The sequence below is a fragment of the Lissotriton helveticus genome, assembly GCF_964261635.1.
Source record: "Lissotriton helveticus chromosome 1_1 unlocalized genomic scaffold, aLisHel1.1 SUPER_1_unloc_50, whole genome shotgun sequence".
Classification (NCBI taxonomy): Eukaryota; Metazoa; Chordata; class Amphibia; order Caudata; family Salamandridae; genus Lissotriton; species Lissotriton helveticus.
The window spans coordinates 698,460-711,859 of record NW_027611693.1 but is presented as its reverse complement, the minus strand read 5'-3'; the positions used below and the strand labels follow the sequence as shown (position 1 = coordinate 711,859).

The following is a 13,400-nucleotide window of genomic DNA, read 5'->3' as shown; positions in this document are numbered from 1 at the left end:
TGAACCTCAGCAGCTCTGCAGTCTAAGCACACCATGAACCTCAGCAGCGCTACTGTCTAAGCACACTGTGAACCTCAGCAGCGCTGCAGTCTAAGCACACCGTGAACCTCAGCAGCTCTGCTGTCTAAGCACACCGTGAACCTCAGCAGCTCTGCTGTCTAAGCACACAGTGAACCTCAGCAGCTCTGCTGTCTAAGCACACTGTGAACCTCAGCAGCTCTGCTGTCTGAGCACACTGTGAACCTCAGCAGCTCTGCAGTCTAAGCACACCATGAACCTCAGCAGCGCTACTGTCTAAGCACACTGTGAACCTCAGCAGCGCTGCAGTCTAAGCACACTGTGAACCTCAGCAGCTCTGCTGTCTAAGCTCACCATGAACCTCAGCAGCTCTGCTGTCTAAGCACTCCATGAACCTCAGCAGCTCTGCTGTCTATGCACACCGTGAACCTCAGCAGCGCTGCAGTCTAAGCACAGAGTGAACCTCAGCAGCTCTGCTGTCTAAGCACACCGTGAACCTCAGCAGCGCTGCAGTCTAAGCACACCGTGAACCTCAGCAGCGCTGCTGTCTAAGCACAGCTGGACCTCAGCAGCTCTGCTGTCTAAGCACACCATAAACCTCAGCAGCTCTGCTGTCTAAGCACACCGTGAACCTCAGCAGCTCTGCTGTCTAAGCACACCGTGAACCTCAGCAGCTCTGCTGTCTAAGCACACAGTGAACCTCAGCAGCTCTGCTGTCTAAGCACACTGTGAACCTCAGCAGCTCTGCTGTCTGAGCACACTGTGAACCTCAGCAGCTCTGCAGTCTAAGCACACCATGAACCTCAGCAGCGCTACTGTCTAAGCACACTGTGAACCTCAGCAGCGCTGCTGTCTAAGCACACCATGAACCTCAGCAGCTCTGCTGTCTGAGCACACTGTGAACCTCAGCAGCTCTGCAGTCTAAGCACACCATGAACCTCAGCAGCGCTACTGTCTAAGCACACTGTGAACCTCAGCAGCGCTGCTGTCTAAGCACACCATGAACCTCAGCAGCTCTGCTGTCTAAGCACATCATGAACCTCAGCAGCTCTGCTGTCTAAGCACTTCATGAACCTCAGCAGCTCTGCTGTCTAAGCACACCATGAACCTCAGCAGCTCTGCTCTCTAAGCACACCATGAACCTCAGCAGCGCTGCTGTCTAAGCACACCGTGAACCTCAGCAGCTCTGCTGTCTAAGCACACCGTGAACCTCAGCAGCTCTGCTGTCTAAGCACACACCATGAACCTCAGCAGCTCTGCTGTCTAAGCACACTGTGAACCTCAGCAGCTCTGCTGTCTAAGCACACTGTGAACCTCAGCAGCTCTGCAGTCTAAGCACACTATAAACCTCAGCAGCGCTACTGTCTAAGCACACTGTGAACCTCAGCAGCTCTGCAGTCTAAGCACACCATGAACCTCAGCAGCTCTGCTGTCTAAGCACACTGTGAAACTCAGCAGCTCTGCAGTCTAAGCACACCATGAACCTCAGTAGCGCTACTGTCTAAGCACACCATGAACCTCAGCAGCGCTACTGTCTAAGCACACAGTGAACCTCAGCAGCTCTGCTGTTTGAGCACACTGTGAACCTCAGCAGCTCTACTGTCTACGCACACTGTGAACCTCAGCAGCTCTGCTGTCTACGCACACTGTGAACCTCAGCAGCTCTGCTGTCTAAGCACACCATGAACCTCAGCAGCTCTACTGTCTACACACACCAAGAACCTCAGTAGCTCTACTGTCTACACACACCATGAACCTCAGCAGCTCTGCTGTCTAAGCACACCATGAACCTCAGCAGCGCTGCTTCTAAGCACACCGTGAACCTCAGCAGCTCTGCTGTCTAAGCACACCGTGAACCTCAGCAGCTCTGCTGTCTAAGCACACACCATGAACCTCAGCAGCTCTGCTGTCTAAGCACACTGTGAACCTCAGCAGCTCTGCTGTCTAAGCACACCTTGAACCTCAGCAGCTCTGCTGTCTAAGCACACTGTGAACCTCAGCAGCTCTACACTCTAAGCACACCGTAAACCTCAGCAGCTCTGCAGTCTAAGCACAGAGTGAACCTCAGCAGCTCTGCTGTCTAAGCTCACCGTGAACCTCAGCAGCTCTGCTGTCTAAGCACAGAGTGAACCTCAGCAGCTCTGCTGTCTAAGCTCACCCTGAACCTCAGCAGCTCTGCTGTCTAAGCACACTGTGAACCTCAGCAGCTCTGCTGTCTAAGCACACTGTGAACCTCAGCAGCTCTGCAGTCTAAGCATTCCATGAACCTCAGCAGCTCTGCTGTCTAAGCACACAGTGCACCTCAGCAGCGCTGCTGTCTAAGCACACCATGAACCTCAGCAGCTCTGCTGTCTAAGCACACCATGAACCTCAGCAGCGCTGCTGTCTAAGCACACCGTGAACCTCAGCAGCTCTGCTGTCTAAGCACACCGTGAACTTCAGCAGCTCTGCTGTCTAAGCACACACCGTGAACCTCAGCAGCTCTGCTGTCTAAGCACACTGTGAACCTCAGCAGCTCTGCTGTCTAAGCACACTGTGAACCTTAGCAGCTCTGCAGTCTAAGCACACCATGAACCTCAGCAGCTCAGCTGTCTAGGCACACAGTGAACCTCAGCAGCTCTACTGCCTAAGCACACCATAAACCTCAGCAGCTCTGCTGTCTAAGCACATCATGAACCTCAGCAGCTCTGCTGTCTAAGCACATCATGAACCTCAGCAGCTCTGCTGTCTAAGCACACCATGCACCTCAGCAGCTCTGCTCTCTAAGCACACTGTGAACCTCAGCAGCTCTGCAGTCTAAGCACACCATGAACCTCAGTAGCGCTACTGTCTAAGCACACCATGAACCTCAGCAGCGCTACTGTCTAAGCACACAGTGAACCTCAGCAGCTCTGCTGTTTGAGCACACTGTGAACCTCAGCAGCTCTACTGTCTACGCACACTGTGAACCTCAGGAGCTCTGCTGTCTAAGCACACCATGAACCTCAGCAGCTCTACTGTCTACACACACCAAGAACCTCAGTAGCTCTACTGTCTACACACACCATGAACCTCAGCAGCTCTACTGTCTACGCACACTGTGAACCTCAGCAGCTCTGCTGTCTAAGCACACCATGAACCTCAGCAGCTCTACTGTCTACACACACCAAGAACCTCAGCAGCTCTGCTGTCTAAGCACACCGTGAACCTCAGCAGCTCTGCTGTCCAAGCACACTGTGAACCTCAGCAGCTCTGCTGTCTAAGCAAAGAGTGAACCTCAGCAGCACTGCTGTCTAAGCACATCATGAACCTCAGCAGCGCTGCTGTCTAAGCACACCGTGAACCTCAGCAGCTCTACTGTCTACACACACCAAGAACCTCAGTAGCTCTACTGTCTACACACACCAAGAACCTCAGCAGCTCTGCTGTCTAAGCAAAGAGTGAACCTCAGCAGCTCTGCTGTCTACACACACCAAGAACCTCAGTAGCTCTACTGTCTACACACACCAAGAACCTCAGTAGTTCTACTGTCTAAGCACACCATGAACCTCAGCAGCTCTGCTGTTTACGCACACTGTGAACCTCAGCAGCTCTGCTGTCTAAGCACACCGTAAACCTCAGCAGCTCTGCTGTCTAAGCACACCATGAACCTCAGCAGCGCTGCTGTCTAAGCACACCATGAACCTCAGCAGCTCTGCTGTCTACGCACAGAGTGAACCTCAGCAGCTCTGCTGTCTAAGCACACCGTGAACCTCAGCAGTGCTGCTGTCTAAGCACACCGTGAACCTCAGCAGCTCTGCTGTCTAAGCACACTGTGAACCTCAGCATCTCTGCTGTCTAAGCACAGCGTGAACCTCAGCAGCTCTGCTGTCTAAGCACACCGTGAACCTCAGCAGCTCTGCTGTCTAAGCACACCGTGAACCTCAGCAGCTCTGCTGTCTAAGCACACTGTGAACCTCAGCATCTCTGCTGTCTAAGCACAGCTTGAACCTCAGCAGCTCTGCTGTCAAAGCACAGCGTGAACCTCAGCAGCTGTGCTGTCCAAGCACACCATGAACCTCAGCAGCTGTGCTGTCTTGGCACAGAGTGAACCACAGCTGCCAATTTCTGCAGCCAGCTCTGCCTTTCATCTCACAGATGATCCTCTTTGTAGCCTGCACTAGTTTTACTCTTACAGCTGCCCCCTCTCTGCAGTCTGCTCCTCCTTTCATTTTACAGCTGTCCCTCTCTGCAGCCTGCTCTACCTTTCATCTAACAGCCTGCTCTACCTTTCATTTTCCAACTGCCCCTCTCTGCATTCTGCCCCTCCTTTCATTTTACAGCTGCCCCTCTCTGCAGTCTGCTCCTCCTTTCATTTTACAGCTGCCCCTCTCTGCAGCCTGTTCTACCTTTCATCTTTCAGCTACCGCTCTCTGCAGCCTGCTCTACCTTTCATCTTACAGCTGACCCTCTCTGCAGCCTGCTCTACCTTTCGCCATACAGCTGGCCCTCTCTGCAGCCTGCTCTACCTTTCATCTTACAGCTGCCTTCTTTGTAGCTTGCTCTACCTTTCATCGTACAGTTCCCCCTCTCTGCAGCCTGCTCTACCTTTCATCTTACAGCTGACCCTCTCTGCAGCCTGCTCTACCTTTCACCTTACAGCTGGCTCTCTCTTCAGCCTGCTCTACCTTTCATCTTACAGCTGCCTTCTTTGTAGCTTGCTCTACCTTTCATCTTACAGTTCCCCCTCTCTGCAGCCTGCTCTGCCTTTCATCTTACAGCTGCCTTCTTTGTAGCCTGCTCTACCTTTCATCTTACTGTTGCCCCTCTCTGCTGCCTACTCTACCTTTCATCTTACAGCTCCCTCCTTCAGAATGTGAAGTGGGCCTCGGAGCCCCCCGTGTCTCACTGACATTCCTCTGCCTCGTATCCAGCAGCCGGTCTGGTAACAGCAGGGAGACTGGTGAGGGAGGCGCCCTCACTGGAAGGGACAGACCTGCCCTCTGGTTAAGAACTATTCCATTTGAGCCCAAATACCTGAGAAACAGGCTCTAAAAAGTGCCCCTCTGCACCATGACAGGGGCTTCTTTCATGACCATGGAGTTGGGGCTTGTGTACCCCCACTTCCCAAACCTGACGTAATTCACAAATATTATCAATGGGAACCTTTATCACGACATTAACAGAAAAGAGGCAATCATGTAAACATTTAAATACATTTTTAAATATATGTGTGAGCCCCACCTATAATGTATATTTAGAAATCAATGACGTGATATGAACTGCTCAGCTCTGTACCTCAGTGTCTGTAGTTTGCAGTTTGGATGTTTGAGGCCTTCACACAACTTCTTCACTCCAGTGTCTCGCAGCTCATCATTGACACTCAGGTCGAGCTCTGTGAGAGATGAGTTTGTTTCCAGGACAGAGGCGAGGGCTTCGCAGCATGAACCGGTGATGGAGCAGCGCCACAACCTGCAGGAGAGAAGAGACATGGAGAGGAGTAAAGCAGAGCACAGACAGGGGCGTCACAACTTCAGTTTATCTTCATTTCCTTCCCGTCCTTGACTTACTCCCCTCTAGTGACACATCCCACCTTACACATCCGACCACCCCCTGTTTATAAAGGAGTCTCATGGGGGGAGACCTCAGACGAGCAGAGGCGGAGCTGAATGGACATATTCATAAATATATTAATACACTTTTTATGCTGGAGACCCTCTGCTGCGGTGTGAATGGTGAATTCACAACTTTAGCAGTTATTGCAGCCATCAGTATATTTACACGGGGTGTGATGCACACAGAGAGATGTTTTCGTCAGCGGTCCCTGTGGGACGAGGTGTTTATTCAGAAAATAAAATAGTATATTGAGAAATAGACCAACATCACATATTGGGTACTTTTCAGGTGTTCATATTTTGGAGTGCGGACATAAGATAAGGGATACACAGCACAAGTGTGAATTTGCCAGGATGGGTGAGTAATCCCTCTTTAGATATGTAATTAGATTACATAAGCACTCCTCATTGTCAATGTTTAACTCGTAATGTTAGCTCCTGGGTAAGTATTCATTTACCTCCACTAGGTCTGACCCTATAGAGGTGCTTTCCGTAGCTCGGCAGGGCTGATAAACTTCTGACCCAAAGTAGCGGATTTGAGGTCGAGGGTCATTGCTCTTCACCTGCAGGTGGGTTCCGTTTTTATAGAATAACCCCGACCTCGGGACTGTTATGGAATTACTATGAAATGTTGTTTTTTTGGAATGTAACATTTTTCACCAAAGTTCCTGTCCCGGATATTGTTTCTCATTCCTGTCTTGATGCTTGCACATGTCACTTGAGACGTTGATATTTGGTAATAAACACAGTATTTGTCTTTTTAATGTGCATGCCTGCCCGAGCTGTCTGTCCACAGAGGAGACAGACAAGTCTCCACCGCGGTTAAACTAGGGTCGACTCGCTTTATAATTCATCGTTCAGCCGTAATGTCGGCGGTGAGAACACCTCGTCACAACAGAGAATGCTCATCACCAACATTTAAATCGGGCCCAAGTCTTTGAGTCTGACTCAGATAATTCAGTTTCTAGGTTTGTGATTCATTCAGCAAAGGGCGATCTTATCTCCAGAGACAAAAGGTTCAGATTATAAAGAAAGATCTGATCAGTTTTGAGAAACAACAAATTCTCTCTTCAAATGTTACCCATGATAGTGCGTTTGTTGCCTCCATCGATTTAGGTCATGGTTCCTGCCCCTCTTCACTACCAGCTGTTCAGCGTTTCAAGGCGCTACATTTGAGACAGACCCTCTCGTACTTCGCTTTAATGTCCCTATCGAAGATGCGCCCGAGGTTTGTTCCACTGAGTGGAGGCTTGTGATGGAAGACGTATTATTAGCCCAATTCCTGATATCTCGCTACAGTTAAATACAAGCGAGTGAGGCCGGAGGCTCGAGGGGGAGAGGTCATAACAGGAGGAAGTTGTTCTTTTAAGTGCCTCGACGCATATAACCCCGTCAGAGCTTTCAGCAGGTTCATTTGACATGAAAAATATTACCCCTCCTCCTTGTGCACGGCTCCTCAGAAAGTAAGTGCGACCCTGGCTCGTGGGCCCCAGTCACACTTCCAGGAAGTGCGGGTGCAAACTGTTCCCTGCCTGCTGCTGAGATCCAAGTGCAGCATTCAGGACAGAAACCATGGGAGGTAGCTCAGTCGGTTAATGCACGTGTACGAGTCATTTGGGTAACCTGCAGCCATTCATTTCAACGCTGCATGCATTCAATGGCCCTGCAGCCGTGGGAGGGGCTGAAAAGGCAGAGGAGTGTTAACACGGAATTATTCCCAGCAGAGGCGCAACTAGACCCAAATTTCGGGGGGGGGGAATAAGAAAACATTTCGGGGGGGGCTGAACCTTTGATCAGTAGGCAGAGTGGAGCTTCAGGGCCTCCAACAAGGGGTGAAACAACAGCAAGGCCTAATTAGCATTCAAATGGTCTTTTAAAGACCTGTGAAACGTTTGGGTGTGGCTGTGTGTGTGCCCGGGATCTGTCTCATAACGGGCTGTCACACACGACGGGGGGGCTGAAGCCCGGTGAGTCCAATGGGTGTTGCGCGCCTGACTCCCAGCGCTTCCCCCGACGGGTGGGTGCTCTTGTGCTCATCCGTCTGTCCCTCCTACGGGCTCTGTGATGCTCTCCGACATAAAAGAAGCATCAGCTCCTCAGCAGTAATGGAGGCAGACAGCAGAGGTTGTAGTGTGAGGGGGCACCACAGATGTAGGGCAGCTGTGCTCACAGGGTGCTGGGGGAGACTGCGATGCTCTTACAGAACAGAAGCATCAGCTCCTCGGCAGTGACGAGGGGCCACAACAGTGTGCTGTGGAAGTAGGGGGGTTGGCAGACAGCATGAGTTGTAGTGTTCAGGGGGGCCGCCTGCAGATGTAGGGCAGCTGTACGACAGGGTGCTGAGAGAGACTGTGGATGCAGTGCTGGCAGGAGGGCAGTGGTGGCGCTGTGCTGTGGATGCAGTGTTGGCAGGAGGACAGTGGTGGCGCTGTGCTGCGGATGCAGGGGGCAGGAGGACAGTGGTGGTGCTGTGCTGTGGATGCAGTGTTGGCAGGAGGACAGTGGTAGCGCTGTGCTACGGATGCAGTGTTGGCAGGAGGACAGTGGTAGCGCTGTGCTGTGGATGCAGTGTTGGCAGGAGGACAGTGGTGGCGCTGTGCTACGGATGCAGTGTTGGCAGGAGGACAGTGGTAGCGCTGTGCTGCGGATGCAGTGGTGGCGGGAGGACAGTGGTGGCGCTGTGCTGTGGATGCAGGGAGCAGTGGCTCACGTGGGGGGTGTCATTGGTGGATGCCCGATGACGGTAGCATGAACTAGTAGTGCCTCTGTAGGACCTCTTGCTCTCCAAGGAAGAGGTGTGGCACAGAGGCCAGGGTTCCTGACTCCAGACCACGGGTTTCACAGTTCGATTCCCGGGTACCGGCCGCAGGTCAGGCCAGCGCTATGTGACTCTGGGCAATAGCTTGCTTAATCTTCGGGACATCCCCCATCACCGGGACACCCCTTCGGAGGTAGCTGTGCGCTTTACAAATACTGGTATTTCATTTCCAAGGAGCTGTGAAATGGCGTAGGATGTGACAGCGGGCAGATATCGTTCTCGATCGGTGAAAGTTTGCACAGTATCCCACCCCCCCTGCATGCACAGGTGTCTCCTACGAGCTAACAAATATCTGTTAGTGATATATGCCGCGTCCATCCAATACAAGCAACACGCTCGTGTTCTATCGCTGACCAAATATCGCCTCTGGAAATATCGTGATACAAAAATATTGAATATTGAAATATAAAATATTGAGACATAAATATCGATGTCAAAGATATCCTACACTTAAAATGGTGAGTACCAAAATATCAGGAACAAATATTGTTGTCACTTATATCACTGTATAAAATATCCACTACAGACAGACTCCGCACTACGAACAGACTCCTAACTATAGACAGACCCTCTTTATGGACAGACTTCTCCCAACGGACAAACCCCTTTCTATGTTGAGACTCATCTCTATGGACAGACTCCTGTCTATGGATGAACCACTTTCTATCGAAAGACTGAGGACTCTGTCCGTAGAGAGGAGGCTGCCCTTAGAGAGGGGTCTATCCATAGAAAAGAGTCTGTCCATAGCGAGAAGTCTGTCCATAGAGCAGAGTCTGTTCATACAGAGGACTTTGTCCATAGAGAGGAGTCTGTCCAAAGAAAGGAGTCTGTCCAAAGAAAGGAGTCTGTTCATAAATATGAGTCTGTTCGTAGAGAGGAGTCTATTCTATAGAGAGGAGTCTGTCCGGAGAGGAGTCTGTCCATTGAGAGGACAGACTCCTCTCTACAGACAGACCCCTCTCTACGGACAGACTCCTAACTATGAACAGACCCCTTTCTTTGGACAGACTTCTCACTATGGGCAATCTCTTCTCTATGCACAGACAACTTTACAATCAGACACCTCTCCATGGACCGACCCCTCTCTACGGACAAACTCCTTCTTATTGACAGACTCCTCTCTAAGGAAAGACTTTCTTTTTGACACTCTCCTCTCAGACCCCTTTCTATGGATAGACACCTCCCTATTGACAGACTCCGCTCTATGGACAGACTTCTGTTTATAAACACACTCCCATCTAAGAACAGACGCTTCTCGATGGACAGAGTCCCCTCTACAAACAATCTCATCTCTACGGACAGACCCCTTTCTATAGATAGACACCTCCCTATGGCCCAACCCCTCTCTATCGACAGACTCCTCTCTATGGACAGACTCCTCTCTATGGACAGATTTTTCTGTGTGGTCAGACCCCTCTAATGGACATGCTCCTCTCTATGGACAGACTCCTCTCTTTAGGACAGCCCCACTTGCAGATGAACAGGCTGTGCTCTGCCGTCACACAAATGACTTATCACCTCCACATTGTCATTGCAACCTCTTGGACCCAGGGGAGTCAGAAAGTTCAATGCACTTCTAAACAACTCTCTAAAAGCTTCAACCACCTTCCAGAGGAAGGGAACCAGGTATAAAAATTAGGGCCCTCAGCCCCACTCTTCTCTCTCAGAGGACTGCCTGCTGCTGTGACCTGCTGCATACTCTGCAAGACTGCCTCGCTGCACCTGGAAGGACCCTCAGAGGACTGCCTGCAGCTGTGACCTGCTGCAAGCTCTGCTAGACTGCCTCGCTGTACCTAGAAGGACTCTCAGAGGACTGCCTGCTGCTGTGACCTGCTGCATGCTCTGCAGACTGCCTCGCTGTATCTAGAAGGACTCTCAGAGGACTGCCTGCTGCTGTGACCTGCTGCATACTCTGCCAAACTGCCTCGCTGTACCTCGAAGGACTGGTTTGCTACCTGGAGCCTGCCTTGAGCCCTCAGAGGCCAGCCCTGCTGTTAATCCACAGCCGTGTCACCTGCACCCAGGACTACCAGAGTGACACTAAAGGTAGACTGAAGGCCTCCTGCTCAGAGCCACAGAGACACCAAAGGCTTCCACCATCTTGAATCCACACATGAACCCCGCCTGAGTGAGTCCTGTACTCCCAAGTCGTGTCCCATCAGTCCTGGACCCTTAGTTGAGATGAGAAAGGTGCCCTGATGCCCAAAAACTAAAACTGCAATTCTCTGATCCATTCTCCCTGACTCCCAGTGTCACTGACTGCTGCGTCCATGACGTGGACACTGGAGACAGTTTGTTATGGATCATTTTAGGACCATAGTACAATTTTCCCGATTCATGCCTTAATATAGGTATAATTCACCATATCCTTACATAGGCATAGAAATCATAACCATATTTAAACTGAGCCTTGCAGCCCAAATACGGCAGGGCTACTTCCACTAGTTCAGAAAATCCACAACGATTTCTTGGAAAAACCCACCTTCAGCAGCCAGGGACTTCCCCCTGCTTGAATTTTGATTTATACAAGAACTCATGGAGTTTTCAGAGAATTGAGTCTCTAATGACGTTACTATGTCAAACCTTACGACAAACTCGGCGCACCTTCAAGGTATAAGTATGCCCACACTTGCCTAGGCAAAGACACAGTGGTTTGGAGCAGATCGACTATCTACTTGCCTCACGCGCCCTGCAGCAGCAAGCGCGGGAGGAAACCGACCCTCCAGCTGACGCACTGAGAGACAATGTGTTTTCTCCAGCCGAGAAATCCAGCTCAAGTGTTTCCAGGCTACCCTTGCGGGTTGCTGGGAAAGCGAGTCCTGAGAGAGAGATACCAGACCTCCTTCATTCTTAAACCAAGGTACGGAGCTGATTAGACCCTTAGAGAATTCTTGGATTAGATTCTTGGCAAAGAATACTAAACTTAAGCTACACCTCACTTACTTCTTCCCTTTTACTAGACCTAGGTTAGGTACACTGGTGTAGGCGTATTTTAGAAGCACCGGTTGAGTACTTTTAGTAATTATTTATTATTGTATGTATTTTATCTATTTTATGGCTTAGAAACCATACCCTGCTTTTACAGTATTATTTTATAATATTCTTCGTACTGTACGCACTGTACTTTGCATCCAGTATTTCGATTGTAGCAGTTCATTTCCTCTGCATGAGAAAGAAAACTGGTCAATAAATACTTTTATTGAAAACGCCCGTCTCTCTATTTCTCGGCAACTCTGGTGAAACGAAGCATGCACGATTGACTGAGTGAAATAACTATCTATTGTTTCCACGACTCTGAAGATACGTTTTATCTTGGGGAAACAAAGTTGTCATGTTTATGCGGTTGTCAGAAACTAATCCCTTCTTGTGAATTCGAGAAAGTTTCTAGTGACCTCTGATCTAGCTGGCACTCACAATTAAGTTTAGTATACTCAGTAGAGACCTAGTCGACTTCAGTGCTACGTCTAAACTACAGGATATATTATTCCAATGCGCAAAGCCTATTGGGAATATAGGAACTACACTACAAGTTCTCTTGTTAATCACAAAACGTACAGGGTGACTGACAGGGTGAGAGCTTGCATTAAGGAGGAGGTCTCCAAGATCTTTGCATTAGGGGGGATTGAGTCCTGGTCCCAAAGGCTTTGTCCCAAAGGCTGCCGCACCTGGTGCCACACCCGAACTTCGGTTCTGTGTGGACTACCAAGAACTCAATTCAGTGACTAGGACTGAGGCGCACCCCATCCCCAGAGCTGATGAGCTCATTGATTGGTTAGGGGCTGCCCGGTTCCTCAGCACGTTTGATTTGAGCTGCTTTGGCATCCTGCGCGGGCTCCGTCCAGTGCTTAAATTCTTCGATGCCCCTACCAGGCAACTTATGATCCAAGCCACAGTTATCTCGAGGCTGGATTACGCGAGCTCCTTACTGGTCGGTCTGAACCAGGCGGAGATTGGGCGCTTACAACGGATTCAGAACGCCGCTGCAAGAGCGGTGGTAGGCCTTCCAAGATTCTGTCCTACCTCCAATACCCTGCGGTCATTGCATTGGCTACCGGTGGCCCAGCGGATCCAGTTTAAGGTCCTCTGTGTCGCCTACAAAATTCTGAAGGGGTCCCCAGCAACGATCCTTATGGCCCTTCTATCCCATTACACCCCAGCCCGACTCTTAAGATCTGCAGACTTAGAACTAGCTGTCGTTCCGCGCTTTAAGCGGAGTCGAGCTGGAGGACGCTCGTTTCGAGTGCGTGCGGCGGTCCTGTGGAATTCCCTGCCCCCGGCGATTCGCGCTATGAGGGATTTGCTTTCCTTTCGCCGCGCGGTGAAAACCTTTTTATTCCCTTAGTTTGTCTACACTGTTTTGCTTATTGTTTAGTTGTGTTGTGCAGCTGCCTTGTCGGGCGCCAGGACGCTCCTTCGCTGGAGCATCTGTGCGCCAAATAAAAACGCATAACATAACATAACATAACATTTGATGTCTGGGTACTGGCAGATCGCCTTGACTGATGGGGCCAAAGAGAGGTCAGCATTCTCCACAGTAGATGGGCATTTCCAGTTCTGTGTTATGCCCTTAGGGATGAAGAATGCCCCTGCCACCTTTCAGAGGTTGGTCAACGAGGAGTTGGCTGCACTGGAAGAGTTCAGTGCTGCCTACCTGGATGAGATTGCAGCGTTCAGCGCCATTTGGGAAGAACATCTGCGCCACCTCCGGGAAGTGTTGATGGCTCTGCGGAGAGCAGGCCTCACGATCAAGGGTGGGTAAGTGCCAGATCGGGCAGGGTTCTGTGGTGTACTTGGGACACCAGGTTGGGAGCTGCCAGGTTAGCCCCTACAGTCCAAGATTGAGACCATCCTGGATTGGGAGCCCCCCAAGACCCAGACAGAGGTGAGAGCCTTTCTAGGACTCATGAGGTACTACAGGAGGTTTGTCAAGGGGTATGGCAGCATCATTGCACCCTTGACAGAGCTGACTTCCAGGAAGCAGCCCAAGAAAG

General features: G+C 50.6%; 1 protein-coding gene across 1 annotated transcript in view; it reads right to left on the bottom strand.

Annotated features, from left to right (window-relative positions):
* The window catches only part of LOC144806161 (NACHT, LRR and PYD domains-containing protein 3-like), a 210,935-nt gene that overhangs the window by 176,252 nt on the left and 21,283 nt on the right, over positions 1-13,400 (bottom strand). Inside the window, exon 2 of the mRNA XM_078672585.1 lies at positions 5,275-5,448. Within this exon, the coding sequence (XP_078528711.1) occupies positions 5,275-5,448 (174 nt within the window). The remainder of the gene's footprint in view (positions 1-5,274; positions 5,449-13,400) is intronic.